The sequence below is a fragment of the Prionailurus viverrinus genome, chromosome B1 (assembly GCF_022837055.1).
Source record: "Prionailurus viverrinus isolate Anna chromosome B1, UM_Priviv_1.0, whole genome shotgun sequence".
Lineage (NCBI taxonomy): Eukaryota > Metazoa > Chordata > Mammalia > Carnivora > Felidae > Prionailurus > Prionailurus viverrinus.
This window is the reverse complement of record NC_062564.1, coordinates 105,862,377-105,878,432: the sequence shown is the minus strand read 5'-3', so window position 1 is coordinate 105,878,432 and position 16,056 is coordinate 105,862,377. Positions and strand designations below refer to the sequence as shown.

The 16,056-nt window shown below is 36.6% G+C and overlaps 1 protein-coding gene across 3 annotated transcripts in view; it reads left to right on the top strand.

The window, feature by feature from the left end:
* The window catches only part of LOC125163600 (bifunctional heparan sulfate N-deacetylase/N-sulfotransferase 3), a 192,256-nt gene that overhangs the window by 91,124 nt on the left and 85,076 nt on the right, over window positions 1–16,056 (top strand). For all 3 annotated transcript variants that reach the window (XM_047855588.1, XM_047855589.1, XM_047855590.1), the window contains exons 5-6: window positions 5,468–5,653; window positions 12,723–12,851. In XM_047855588.1, coding sequence (XP_047711544.1) covers window positions 5,468–5,653; window positions 12,723–12,851 — 315 coding nt within the window. The remainder of the gene's footprint in view (window positions 1–5,467; window positions 5,654–12,722; window positions 12,852–16,056) is intronic.

Here is a 16,056-nt window from a genome sequence, read left to right as displayed (position 1 = left end):
TTCCCTGCTCATGGATTGGAAAAATAAATATTGTCAAAATGTCAATACTACCCAAAGCTATCTACACATTCAATGCAATCCCAATCAAAATTGCACCAGCATTCTTCTCGAAACTAGAACAAGCAATCCTAAAATTCATATGGAACCACAAAAGGCCCCGAATAGCCAAAGGAATTTTGAAGAAGAAGACCAAAGCAGGAGGCATCACAATCCCAGACTTTAGCCTCTACTACAAAGCTGTCATCATCAAGACAGCATGGTATTGGCACCAAAACAGACACATAGACCAATGGAATAGAATAGAAACCCCAGAACTAGACCCACAAACGTATGGCCAACTCATCTTTGACAAAGCAGGAAAGAACATCCAATGGAAAAAAGACAGCCTCTTTAACAAATGGTGCTGGGAGAACTGGACAGCAACATGCAGAAGGTTGAAACTAGACCACTTTCTCACACCATTCACAAAAATAAACTCAAAATGGATAAAAGACCTAAATGTGAGACAGGACACCATCAAAACCTTAGAGGAGAAAGCAGGAAAAGACCTCTCTGACCTCAGCCGTAGCAATCTCTTACTCGACACATCCCCAAAGGCAAGGGAATTAAAAGCAAAAGTGAATTACTGGGACCTTATGAAGATAAAAAGCTTCTGCACAGCAAAGGAAACAACCAACAAAACTAAAAGGCAACCAACGGAATGGGAAAAGATATTCGCAAATGACATATCGGACAAAGGGCTAGTATCCAAAATCTATAAAGAGCTCACCAAACTCCACACCCGAAAAACAAATAACCCAGTGAAGAAATGGGCAGAAAACATGAATAGACACTTCTCTAAAGAAGACATCCAGATGGTCAACAGGCACATGAAAAGATGTTCAGCGTCGCTCCTTATCAGGGAAATACAAATCAAAACCACACTCAGGTATCACCTCACGCCAGTCAGAGTGGCCAAAATGAACAAATCAGGAGACTATAGATGCTGGAGAGGATGTGGAGAAACGGGAACCCTCTTGCACTGTTGGTGGGAATGCAAATTGGTGCAGCCGCTCTGGAAAGCAGTGTGGAGGTTCCTCAGAAAATTAAAAATAGACCTACCCTATGACCCAGCAATAGCACTGCTAGGAATTTATCCAAGGGATACAGGAGTACTGATGCATAGGGCCACTTGTACCCCAATGTTCATAGCAGCACTCTCAACAATAGCCAAATTATGGAAAGAGCCTAAATGTCCATCAACTGATGAATGGATAAAGAAACTGTGGTTTATATACACAATGGAATATTACGTGGCAATGAGAAAAAATGAAATATGGCCTTTTGTAGCAACGTGGATGGAACTGGAGAGTGTGATGCTAAGTGAAATAAGCCATACAGAGAAAGACAGATACCATATGGTTTCACTCTTATGTGGATCCTGAGAAACTTACCAGGAACCCATGGGGGAGGGGAAGGAAAAAAAAAAAAAAAAAGAGGTTAGAGTGGGAGAGAGCCAAAGCATAAGAGACTGTTAAAAACCGAGAACTGAGGGTTGATGGAGGGTGGGAGGGAGGGGAGGGTGGGAGGGAGGGGAGGGTGGGTGATGGGTACTGAGGAGGGCACCTTTTGGGATGAGCACTGGGTGTTGTATGGAAACCAAGTTGTCAATAAATTTCATAAAAAAATAAAAAATAAAGAAAATAACAAAAAAAAAATAAATAAATAAAACTGAAAAAAAAAAAAAAAAAAAAAAAAGAAACTATCCTAAGAGTTTTGTATTTTACCATAAGTGAAGGGTAGATTTTGAATAGGAAGGTATAGGATCATATTTGCGACTTTTAAGTCTTACTTTGGCTGCTATGTAGAAAATTGATTAGATTCAGCAAGAAAGGAAAAGGGTAGAAGAGTTAGGAGCCTGTGCTAGAAGCCCATGGAATAAAATGGTAGATTATTCTATGTAATGGTGATGACAGAATTAGAGAAAAGTGGATAGATTTAAGATGCAAACTGGAGGTAGTATTGATAGGCTATGATAATGGACTGGATTTAAGACAGAATGAGGAAATAGGTGTCAACAACAACATCTAATTTTTTCTAGCCACTAGTTGGATGATGACCGATAGTGTCATTCATTGACATGGAGGAATCCTGGGGAGAGAGCATATCTGGAAGAGATGGGAGGTGGAGATTCATAGTTCAGCTGTGGGACTAATTAATCCCACTTGTGTTCTAAGTTTTTAACTTACATTGTATAGTAACAGAGCCATATTCCCCAGTCTTTTTGGTCCATGTCCTCCACCAGGAAAATCTTGGTGTGGATTACCGAGTTCCTGGAACTAAGATGCTACTTTTAATCAAGGATTAATGAAGAAGGAGAATTAACTTTTTAAGCTAAAATGTCTATTATTTTAGACTTTTGGCCCCATATAATAAAATAATATGTGCTTAATTTCACATTAAAAGGTTTAGAAGAGAATATTCACTCGAGAATTAAGCATTATGGCTACACCTTCTAAAACCTGATAGTCTGCCTTCCAAAATACACCACCTACATCTTAACCCAAACTTTTCTGTGCAATACCATTTCAAGTGTTCTTTCTGGTATTGAATGCAAACTTGGGAGCCAATTTATGTTGCCCTAATCTAAAGCTCTTTTAAAGGAGATTTTCTACTAATGAACTGTCAATGATTTATGGGCTGGAGCCACATGGCACTGGTTGAGACAATTTGGACAGATCAGGCTGGGAAGCAGACACAAGAAGAGCTATTAGGATTCAAGTCACAGAATCCTCACAAGAGCGAATCCCAAAATCTGCATTGAAAATAGAAAAGAGGGCCTAGCTCTTTTACTGATAAAAAGGTGGCCCAGTGGTTTCATAATATCCACATTATAGTTGAGTAGTAGAATCATAGCTTACCAAAAAAAAAAAAAAATGGAGTCAGATGAATAATGACAATAAACAACAAACAATAAATGTGTATCATGAACTAAATGCTTTCCCTGTATAATATTATTTAATTTACTCTCAACCCCTTTGAGATAAGTACTCTATGACTAGCATTTTAGAGAATAGAACATGAGGCTTAGAGGTTATAAATCATTTGCCAAAGGCCACATGGGTGGAAAAGGGGAGAGTGAAATGGCCAGATATGTCTGACTCCAGGAGTGGCGTTCTCTACCACTGTGACGTCTGCACCAGCACACAAATAAAAGATGAGACTAAAAAGCCTCAGCATTTCTTCAGTGTTAAAAGTTGGAAATAAAAACAAAAATTGTGTATACAATTGTTCCCCCAGTATTGGGGAATATTCCAAAATAAGGGAAGTGTACTTGCTGTGCAGGATGATCCTTTTCTTACATGGTGTTCCTGAAGACACAGCCAAACACTTATGAGCACTTAAAACTATCTTGAGCTTTCTATTAGCATAATTTCTTACAAATTTGGAGATATTTGAATTTAATAGTACAGTTCCTATCATTGTGAATTTTTTTCCTTGCTTCTTAGAAAACTGTCAACCTGTAATTGTTAATTTTTTTTCTTTAAATTTCTATGATTGAAATTCATTTTCTTTCACCAAGTCCATCATCACTGCACCCCTATTTTTAAACCAGTTTAGATGAGTACTTCACTGACCTTTTCTAACACAAAGTATGCCTTGGTAAATTATTTTTAGTTGAAAAAAATTTGCTTTAGTTTGAGTTTTTAAGAAACCGGTAAAAAATGCAGTGAGATGTTTCAATTTAGTTTTTAGTGAAATTCTAAATGATAAAATAATAATTGCATAAACATGGTAATTTCTACAAAAACGCAAATAAGATGAACATGAAACTTTCTCTGTCACTTTTCAGAAACACAGGCATGGGCCACTCCACTCTAATATCATCCATTCTCTTTGTCATGGCACAAATTTGGTAGCTTCCCTTTTCAGCAACTCCAACTATACCTGCCTGAACTCAGCCTTCAATGATGAACAGAATTTACAAGATAAAGGAACGGGGTATTCCAATTGAGAAGAGCAGTGTGTACAGTATACAGCAAAGACTTGAAGGGAATCATCAGACATTGGGGGTGGGAAGGATGGATGCTGATAGGAGATAAGGTCATGTAGATAGAATTGGGGCCAAATGTTGAGGGCCTTTTATGTTGTGTAAAGGAGTCTGACACTTAAGGAACTACAAACCATTGACAACCTGTTTTCTTTCTATGTTCAGGGGCTTCATATATGTCATCACCTCCTGTTGTTATATAAGTTGGAAAAAAAAGGCTAGCTATACAAACTAACCAAACACAGCTAGCCTCTTTTTCCATATCCATTTGTAGCATATTTCTACAATACATTTAGCAGCCTGATACTATGGTTCTCTGTATGTGAAATTTTTCTTGGACATGAAGAAAAGCCATGACTAATTCAAGGAAAGCCCATTTAGGTGGAACTTTTGAAAACTATAAAGCAATTGAAATTATAGCTAGAAAAATAAACTATCTTTCAGGAGAAAAAATACACATCTACTGCTGAAGCCATGGGTGATCTTTCTATAAAAGATAACGTTTCATCTTTTATGCCTGTGCAATTTTCCTCTAAGCCAAAAGATTCCTCTATATATCAGGATTAATGGACCATCTCAAATGAAGAAGAACAATCACATTATACAAGGTTTCCCCAAACCCCCTGCAATATATCCAGATGTCACATAGCTTTAGTTTTGGAACTTTCTGACCGGGTCAGAATCAACTGAATAGAAGATAGTAGTGTGTGTGCATATATGCGTGTATGTGTGATTTCAAAACAATTTTTTTAACTGGACTCATTTTATATACAAAATCTTGACTTCAAATCAACTAAACTTCCAGATTATTTGGCTCTTTCAGTACTTTCTACTTTTACCAGGATTTCAGGCTCAAGGAAAATTGCTCTGAAGATTTAATACATTTTCTCATTGAAAGTGCGTGTTTCTTCCAAGGCGGGGAACATAGTCTATTATTGACCCACATGCTGAGGGACCAGCAGAAGTGTGGAAAACTTAGTAGAACCTGGGCGACAGACAAAATAAAATCCTATTAGCAGATCTAGCAAACTCAGAATGTGTTCTATTCCTCTAATAAAGGTTGGTCTTATTTTGTGGGGAGTGCTGAGTGTTGTTTGTAGCAAGTGCTTGTCCTATCACTTATTGAAATTGTGAGAAGGGAGAACAGGTGGTAATGACAAGATGCACTAATGCAGGCTCTTTCAAGTTGCTCACTAAAATCATTAGTCCTGTTCCACCCCCTCTTCAGCACAAATGTGTTAACGTCAAGACTGGTGGAATGGTTACCTAGGCTTCATGATGTCTGGAGGCCTTAATATTTGTTACTTTAGTTTTACAATACAATTAAATAATGATGGATTTAAACAAATGTATTTTTACCACATTTGAAAATCCTGGGGTAAAAACGGGATCAAGATAAATCTTCCCACGTTCTAATTCACATATGCTTGGTCTTAGGAGCATGGCATTCCTACGGACATGGGCTATGCGGTGGCCCCTCACCACTCGGGAGTCTACCCTGTACACGTTCAGCTTTATGAAGCCTGGAAGAAGGTTTGGAATATTAGAATCACCAGCACTGAGGAATATCCACATCTGAAACCAGCTCGATATCGGAGGGGCTTCATCCACAAAAACATCATGGTGAGCTTCCTCCGGTATGCATAGGGTACAACTAATTCTTCCAGATTTCCATTCTTCATTTGAAGAAAGAACGAAAGAGGCAAGCGAAATGTTGAAAGCTTAACTATAGGAAAAGCTGCATGTTGCAGGAAGTACATTCATCATATCTATGCAAAGGATGTTTTAATTAAAGTTACCTCTTCTCGATTCTTCAGTATAAAATGTTTTGTTTTGTTTTTACTGACACTACTACTATTAACCAGGAACTGATATTAAAATACTCAGGAAACACTACATCTGACTTGCAGGTAATTTATAGAAGCCATCATTTCCTCAAAAAGTTATTTAGTATGTAAAACTAAAACCAATTCTCTGCGTATTAACCATGCTGCTCTTGTACAAGTCAAACTATTCTCTTTACCATGTCAAACCAAACAAATAAACAAAAAATTCAAGTACTTACAGCAAGAAGCTATATGTGAAGTCCTGCATGATCACTAACAGATCATAATATAGAGTACAAAAGTAACAGATGATGTTAATTAAGTCATTTACATCCATTGTCAGATTCTCCCCCAAGCTTCTCTGTTTTTGTTTTTTTTTTTTTACCCTGGTGATAAATGCACACTGTCAAGATATGTTACTGCCTGATGCTTTGTGAGGCCTCCCAAAGTAATTAAATCCTCCTTTTTCCCAAATTAGAAAATCCAAAGAGTGCTGGTGAAGTTAGGGATGGGCTTCCTGGGACACGTACTGGGAAGGAATACCACACAGAAGAACGCTATGTGGTGAGGCACTAGAACTCTCTGTCAAACTGTGTTTGACCAGATGTCTGCTCTCTAGAATTAGGTGTAACTGACTTCTTTTCAGACAGTTTTCTAATGTCTGCAAAAATTACAGAATGGATAATGACATTTAACCTAGAGCAACTCCTGTCTTGACTTTTTCCTCAACAAAAACTGTTGTAAATGGTAGATGGGGACAAAATGGCTCTATTTTATCCCAGTCTGCCCTTCTTCTTTACTGAAAATAAACTCACTATGCATCAATCTGCTAGCCTTTTGATCAGAGAGAGTTTAGGAGACTTGGGTTATATTATTTAAAAGTATGGAAGAGTATTTCAAATCATATTCAGGCTTAGTAGAATAGTAAACTTAAGTCTCTAAGGACTTTATTAAATGTTGTTCTCTTTTGTTTCTGTTTCTCTCTGTACTGCCAGAAAATTTTCTTGCATATGTCCCATGAGATATGTTCATTTTTCATTTCTCCTGAAAACATATTTTACCTGTATTATAAATGTACAAATCTTGCAGGTAATAAAGGCTGTAACAGATTTCCTGTTTTGACAGAACTGTCCCTATCGCTCCAGTTTTGTACCAATCCATGGAAACCTTCTATATTTGTTTTGTAGGCTCTTGGATGAGAATTTCCAAGTGGGAAATGTTCAGCAGGCAGGTGACTATGCAGTAAAAGAGAGAGGACAGGGCTTGGAGGCATCCAAATAGAGATACAAGTGAAGACCACCAGAGCCAATACCCCCTCCTAGGGAGAGACTGCAAAGAAAAAAATCACACCCATATTTTGTTTTATGACATGAAGGAAACTTTTTTTTTAATATTCACAAATCAAATTCCAAAGGCCTTAAATGAAAGTCATTATCTTCCCATCAAACCAGCTTTTATTGATCCTGCTATTCCCAATTCAGTTCTACATTTCAAACATCACACTGGCCACTGCCCGCCCGCCCCCCCCCCCCCCGCCCTGGCCAACTTCCAGTCTCGACATTCCATCAATAATTCCTTTACAATAAGTTTTTTTTCCCCCTGAGTTTCCTACAGCCTAATTCACTGCCTTGATTTCATGTGTAAACTACGTTGCTTGTTCCTACTTTTTCTGTTTACAACTTCTATCCACCTCCTGCACTGCAACCTAGCCCACAGATAGTGCCAATCTTTTCATTCCTTTTATTTTTGAGCACAACCGGTTTTATGAAATAACTTTGAGTCATTTCCTCCCCTGTTCTAGCTTTCCCAGTCTGCCAACACACGTGGGTGGTATACAGTCTATGAAACTTAATACAAATTGACCCTTTGTATGGACTATTTTATAAACATAAAACTCAGTAACCAACCCTAACCCCTTAATCTTAAAAGTGTCCTCTTTAATTAGATGCCTCCCCTTGTCAGTGAATCAGTGTCTACCTGGCTTCCCTCTGCCCAATAGAATTAAATGCTTTCCCTATTCCAAATAATGTTTACAAACTGTTTCCCATTTGGGAATTTCTTCCTACAGGTGAATTTTATTTCCTTCACTTCTCCTTAAATAATCTGGTTTAATTTCTCAGTTTTGTAGCATTCTATTAAGTTGGTGCAGGTTCTAGTATTTTTTATTATTTAAACTGAAGTTAGTTAACATACAGCGTGATATTGGTTTCAGGAGTAGAACCCAGTGATTCATCACTTACATATAATACCCAGTGCTCATCCCAACTAGTGCCCTCCTTAATGCCCATCACCCATTTAGCTCATTACCCCATGCACATCCACTCTAGCAACCTTCAGTTGGTTCTCTGTCTTTAAGGGTCTCTAGAGTTCGCCTCCCTCTCTTTTTATCTTATTTTTCCTTCCCTTCCCCTGTGTTCATCTGTTGTATTTCTTAAATTCCACATATGATTGAAATTATATTTGTCTTTTCTGACTGACTTATTTTGCTTAAAATAATATCCTCTAGTTCTATCCACGTTGCTGCAAATGGCAAGATTTCATTCTTTTTCATCACCAAGTAGTATTCCATTGTATATATGTACCACATCTTCCTTACCCATTCATCAATCGATGGACATTTGGACTCCTTCCATAATTTGGCATTGTTGATAGCGCTGCAGTAAACATTGGGGTACATGTGCCCCTTCAAATTAGCACTTTTATGTCCTTTGGATTAATACCTAGTACTGCAATTGCTGTGTTATAGGGTAATTCTATTTTTATTTTTTGAGAAATCTCCATACTGTTTTCCAGAGTAGCTGCACCAGTTTGCATTCCCACCAGCAGTGCAAAAGGGTTCCTCTTTCTCCACATCCTCACCAACCGCTGTTGTTTCCTGAGTTATTAATTTTAGCCATTCTGATAGGTGTGAGGTGATATTTCTTGTAGCTATGATGTATAGTTCCCTGATGATGAGTGATGTTGAGCAGCTTTTCATGTGTAAAGTTAGTAGCAGATCTGTCCACTGAAATTTGGCAGGCCAGAAGGGAGTGGCAGGAAATATTCAATATGCTGAATAGAAAAAATATGCAGCCAAGAATCCTTTATCCAGCAAAGCTGTTATTCAGAATAGAAGGAGACATAAAGAGTGTCCCAAACAAAAACTAAAGGCGTTCATGACCACTAAACCAACCCTCCAATAAATTTTAAGGGGGACTCTCTGAGTGGAGAAAAAAAAAAAGACCAAAGCAACAAAGACTACAAAGGACCAGAGAACATCACCAGAAATGCCAGCTCTATAGGTCACGTAACACAATGACACTACATTCATCTTTCATAATCACTCTGAATGTAAATGGGCTAAATGTTCCATTTTAAAGACACAGGGTAGCAGAATAGGTAAAAATCAATATCCATCTATATCCTGCCTACAAGAGACTCATTTTAGACCTAAAAACACTTGCAGATTGAAAATAAGGGGATGGAGAACCATCTATAATGCTAATGAAGGTCAAAAGAAAGCCAAAGTAGCCATACATATATCAGACAAACTAGATTTTTTAAATGTTTATTTATTTTTCAGACAGAGACAGAGTGTGAGCAGGGGAGGGGCATAGAGAGAGGGAGACACAGAATCTGAAGCAGGCTCCAGGCACAGAGCCTGACACGGGGCTTGAACTCACGAACCATGAGATCATGACCTCAGATGAAGTCTGATGCTTAACCAACTGAGCCATCCAGGTGCCCCCAGACAAACTAGATTTTAAAACAAAGACTGAACAAGAGATGAAGAAGGGCATTATATCATAATTAAGGGGTCTATCCATCAAGAAGATATAACAGTTGTAAATATTTATGCCCCCAACTTGCTAGCACCCAAAGATATAAATCAACTAATAAAAAAAAAACATAAAGAAACTCATTGACAATAATACAATAATAGTAAGGGGACTTCAACACCCAATTTACAACAATGGACAGATCATCTAAGCAGAAAGTCAACAAGAAAACAATGGCTTTGAATGACACACTGGACCAGATGGACTTAACAGACATATTCAGAACATTTCATCCTAAAGCAGCAGAATACCCATTCTTCTCAAGTACACATGGTACATTCTCCAGAATAGATCACATATTGGGTCACAAATCAGTCCTCAACAAGTACAAAAAGATCGAGATCATACCATGCATCTTTTCAGATCACAACACTATGAAACTTGAAATCAACCACAAGAAAAATTGAGAAAGCCCCCAAATACATGGAGGTTAAAGAACACCCTACTGGGGCGCCTGGGTGGCTTGGTCGGTTAAGCGTCCGACTTCGGCTCAGGTCATGATCTCACGGTCTGTGAGTTCAAGCCCCGCGTCGGGCTCTGTGCTGACAGCTCAGAGCCTGGAGCCTGTTTCAGATTCTGTGTCTCCCTCTCTCTCTGCTCCTCCCCTGTTCATGCTCTGTCTCTCCCTGTCTCAAAAATAAATAAACGTTTAAAAAAAATTTAAAAAAAAAGAACACCCTACTAAAGAATGCATAGGTTAACAAGGAAATTAAAGAACATGGAAGCAAATGAAAACACAACAGTTCAAACCCTTTGGGATGCAACAAAGACAGTCCTAAGAGGAAAGTACATTGTGATTCAGGCCCATCTCAAGAAGCAAGAAAGCTCCCAAATGCACAACCTAACCTTACACTTTTCATACTTTTTAAAATGCTGCCTTCATTTTGGCCTTCCTAACCTTGATACTTCCAGTTTTCTCCATACCCCTTAACTTGCTCTTCAAGTACCTGAAAACAATTTAGACTAAATCTATCTTTCCATCTTCTATTTTCCTGTAGTTAATAGAGACTCACTCCAGCCAAAAAGTTCTAAAACAGTATTGCTGTGTCTACGTCTTTGTCATTTTTTTCTACCTTGAAAGACTTTCTGAACACACTGTACCTATTCAAGATATTCAGACTGAATCCTAAAAATGATTCAAAATCATGCACTTTTAAAATGTAAAACTAACCTAGCGTTTAATCATGTGGTCATTTTGTTATTTAGCTTTGGGGTATTTCTCATTATCCTGATATACCTTAAATCTTCGAGGGTAGAAAGTATAAATCTTTGTGTTCTCCCACATGGACTTACATAGAGTTTAGAATATGTATTTGTTTAAAAAATGTATAAATGCTGTATAAAGTTTGGATTTCCAGGAAAAAGATATTTTCATGAATTGTTAGGGAATATATTTAATTCAGTTAGAGTATCTTTGCACTTAGTCCTTTTTTGCCATTGATTTTGAGCATAACATTATAAGAATGTGTAGTATTTTTAAATGTAAACATCACCAGAATGAATACTCCACAATAAATTGAAGTTCCTTTAACTATTTCATCAATATAGAATGGCTTCTGAGGATATTTCACCAATTTTCAAAATATAAATAGGAGATAAAGTTTTGATTTATACAGCAATATATGATATACAGATTGAGCTAAGAATTATGTTTTCTAAGAAAACTTTCAAGGATAAGATTGAAATTTATTATAATACACAAACTAAAGAAAAAGAAGTATATTTGTAGAGGCTTGCAAAGCACGAAAAGTCCTATAAAGGTAATATTTTGAAAGCACTTACTGAGCCAAATGTGCTTCAAGAAAAAAGGCAGAAAAAAATGAAGATCAGTTTGCTGAGGACAATAAACAGAAGACTCATCTGTGTAAGATTCTGTAAGCTTGTAGTTCTCCAAAGTGTACTCATTAATTTTCTACTACTTCAAGTACACAGTGACAAACACAGGTCATTATGAAGTCATTATATAAGATTTAGCTAAAGATTGTACCATCCTGCACAGCTTTAATTCACACTTTCTTTTATAATTGCACTGTTATTTTACCAGGAAAGCTGTAAGAATTTGAAAAAAAATATCCTTATCACAAATGTGTACAATTGAAGCAAATAATGGTTTTCATGTGCAAAGGATGAAAATAAGACTTTTTCCTACGTGAGCTTGTATCATTTTGTTTGTGACAGTTTATAAAAATTAATAATCAAAAGCATAATCTCTTTTTTATTTTTGAAACTGGCAGGCTTCAGACTTAGAATTCAGGGCAATTTCTAAAGCCTGCAGCAGTCCTTTCAGAGTAAAGAAGATACTATGATTTGTGTCTCAAATATTTATTCTAATTTAAAATATAATTTCTTAAGAATCACATTAAGTTAATAACTGACCTTTTTTCTAGTGCATGTGTAGAATTTGGAAGAAAGTATTATCCTTAAAATTTTTGCCTACTACACTACAGGATAACACAGACAATTCCTATATTTTTAAAGTATCATTTTTACTTCATTTTTATTTTTTAAGATGCTGGAACATACTAGGCTTCATAGCAGCAGTACTGACTTGGAGATTTAAAATAGATAAGTGGCTAAAATAATTCAAAGTCTATCTTAGTTTTAAAATATTTCTTCAACTTTCTTATGTATTCCTTCTGTACTGATGTCATCCTTGCTTTCCCAGAGTGTGAAGGATTTTCTGGGCCTGAGTTAAGAGTTGTATAATGAGGGGTGCCTGGGTGGCTCAGTTGGTTAAGCGTCCGACTTCGGCTCAGGTCATGATCCCATGGTTCGTGGGTTCCAGCCCTGCATTAGGCTCTGTGCTGACAGCTCAGAGCCAGGAGCCTGCTTTGGATTCTGTGTCTCCCTCTCTCTCTGCCCCTCCCCCACTCATGCTCTGTCTCTCTCTGTCTCAGAAATAAACATTAAAAAAAATAATAAAATTAAATTAAAAAGAGTTGTATAATGACACCAGTTTATGCATCAGCTTCCATGAAAAAGAACCCACGGTTCAACAAATTAATTGGTTGAAAGCAATTTTTCCTTACTTGTTTATTCTTCCTTCAGGTTCTTCCAAGACAAACCTGTGGGCTTTTCACTCACACAATTTTCTACAAAGAATATCCAGGAGGGCCTAAAGAGCTGGACAAGAGTATTCAAGGAGGTGAACTTTTCTTCACTGTGGTTCTCAACCCAGTAAGTACTTTGAGTTATTTTCAAAAAAAAAAAAGAAAAGAAAAAGATGAAAAATGACAGGTGACTGAAAATTACCTTGACAAAAAGGCCAGGGTTTGGGTAGTTTCAGCCAAATCAATATGAAGTTCTAGGTCCAACACAGAAAAAGACTAAATGCAACCACATATAGAGATGGGGACAAACTCATTCTACAAGAAGCAGTGACAAGTGGAACTTATGGAAAGCCAGGAAAGTGCTCCAGAACCTCCTTTGCATTGAAAAGTGTTCAGAATTTAGAGATTCTTGCATTTATGGAGAACAAGACCTTTTTTTAAAATTTTTACATAAACTCCAGTTAGTTAACATACAGTGTAATATTAGTTTCAGGTGTACAATATACTGATTCAACACTTCCAAACAATAGCCAGTGCTCATCCCAAGTGTCCTCCTTAACCCCCAACACCTATTTGATCCATCCCCCCACCCACCTTCCCTCTGGTAACCATTAATTTGTTCTCTGTAGTTAAAAGTCTGTTTCTTGGAATAAAAGACACCTAAAGTTAATCCTAAAAAAAAAAAAAGAGTCTGTTTCTTGGTTTGCCTCTCTCTCTATTTTTTACCTTTGCTTATTTGTTTTGTTTCTTAAATTCCACATATAAGTTAAATCATATTATATTTGTCTTTCTCTGACTGACTTATTTCACTTAGCGTAATACACTCTAGCTCCATTCACGTCATTGCAAATGACAAGATTTCATTCTTTTTGATGGCTGAGTAATATTCCATTGTGTGTATATCCCACCTCTTCTTCATCCATTCATCAGTTGATGGATATTTGGGCTCCTTCTATAATTTGAGTATTGTAGACAATACTGTTATAAACACTGGGGTGCATGTATCCCTCTGAATTAGTATTTTTGTATCCTTTGGGTAAATACCCAGTACTGCAATTGTTGGGTAATAGGGCAGTTCTATTTTTAACTTTTTGAAGAAACTCCATACTGTGGAGTGGCTGCACTAATTCGCATTCCCACCAACAGTGCAAGAGTGTTCTCCTTTCTCCACATCCTCACCAACCTTTGTTTTTTCTTGTGTTGTTGATTTTAGCCATTCTGACTGGTGTGAGATGATATCTCTCTCATTGTAGTTTTGATTTGTATTTCCCTGGTGATTAGTGATGATAAGAATCTTTTCATGTGTCTGTTAGCCATCTGTATGTCTTCTTTATATCTATATATATGGATACCTATATATATATATATATATATATATATATATATATATATATATTCTTTATCTCTCTATATATAGATATATATAGAAAGAGAGTGAGATAGATAGATAGATATATACATTTTTTAAATATATTTTATATATATTCAAAACCCCAAAAAAGGAATAATCCAATTAAAAAGGAAAGAAGACATGAATGGATATTTTTCCAAAGAACAAGATTTTTCACCTATAAAACTCTTTTATTCCCACTATGGACCAGTTTTCTCATTTAGATGAGCATTAACTCTATTATTCTTTTTTTTCCCCTCCTATTTAAAGTAAAGGTATAAGCGGGGCACCTGGCTGGCTCAGTTGATAGAGTGTGCAACTCTTGATCTTGGAGTTGTAAGTTCAAACCTCATATTGTGTGAGAGATTACATAAAAATAATTTTTAAAGGGGCAACTGGGTAGTTCAGTCGGTTAAGCATCTGACTTCGGCTCAGGTCATGATCTCACAGTTTGTGGGTTCGAGCCCCATGTTGGGCTCAGTGCTGACAGCTCGGAGCCTGGAGCCTGCTTCAGATTCTGTGTCTCCCTCTCTTTTTCTGCCCTTCTCCTGCTTGCACTCTGTCTCTCACTCTCTCTTCCAAAAATAAACAAACACTAAAAAAATAATAATTTAAAAACATAGTTTTAAAAATGAAGTAAAGGTATAAGCAAAATGGAAGAAGAATTAGATAAGAAAATATGGTCATTTTGGATACATTTATGTGATATCTTGTCTTGCTAGGTCTCATGCTGGGCAGAGCAGCCTGTTTAATTGGCTTCTGCCTTTCCTCCTTCACTTCTTAACTTGTGTCCCAGCTCCACAATGAATCATTTGCACATATATCTGCTTGAGGCAAGTATTATAAAGTTGTGTAGAGAAAGATGAACCAATTGAAGTAAGGTGTATAAGAAAAAGAAGGAATTTATTTCCCTTCTGAAAATCACTAACATAAAAAATAAAATTGGGTTTATTAATCAGATAGATGTATGGGTTTGCCCCTGGCATTAGCAATACTCAAGATGAAAAAGTATAATCTTCCAAATGTGAAAAAATGTCTATCAGCATAAAAATTGAAGAATGTAGAAATAAAGAGAATAAAATTTGAAAGGCCCACTCTGGACCCTAATTTTACAGGTCTTACAAATAAAATTGCAGGTATTTTTCATCTTCTTGTATGTAATGACTGTATTCATTTCTCAGCTTCGATAGGAATAAGGATAAGGAATAAGGAATAAGGAGATTAGGAATAAGGATAACTCATCTTTGTGCAAAATCAGCATGTGTATCTAAAAATCAATAAATATAGTTTGGGGTAGTATGGCATCTTGCCTTTTTGAAGTTTATTCATCTTCATACCCCCAAAATAGATGTAATTCTGATTTATACATCAGGAAAAAAATCTGAGTTTTCTAACATATCTATTCTCTAATATATTTATAAGAAATTTTTTTTCACTATTTCAAAACCAAATTATTCTTTTTAATTAAATAAAAATCTTATAGTAAAGCTCGTGTGAATCTTGGATACTAATTTGAGCTAAATTAGCTGAGCAAATGCTTTAAATGTTTAGCAAATCTTGCTACTTTTCAGGCCTTTATCGATAATATTTGGCAATATTGTTTGTCTTGATGAGAAGATCCATGGGGAATAAAGGGGAGAAAAAAACTTTCCCACAAAACTTGTGCTTCCTGATTCAAAAAACTTACAGTAGACAATTACTTTCAGATAAATGCTGGAATTCAAAATAAGTGACAGATCCTTGTCAGATACCATAAGATAGAGAAGGAATCCAAATTAATTTCATCTGGCATGCCAACTCCAATTTTTGGAAGCAGCTATAGTTCCCTGGAGATTTCTGGTTGAGAAGCCCACTTCTAGACTCAGCCCAAGTCTCGCCCAAGGGAAAACTGCTATCATTAGTTAGTGATGTTTGCCTTTCAGAACAGAGTGAGGAGGAGTGA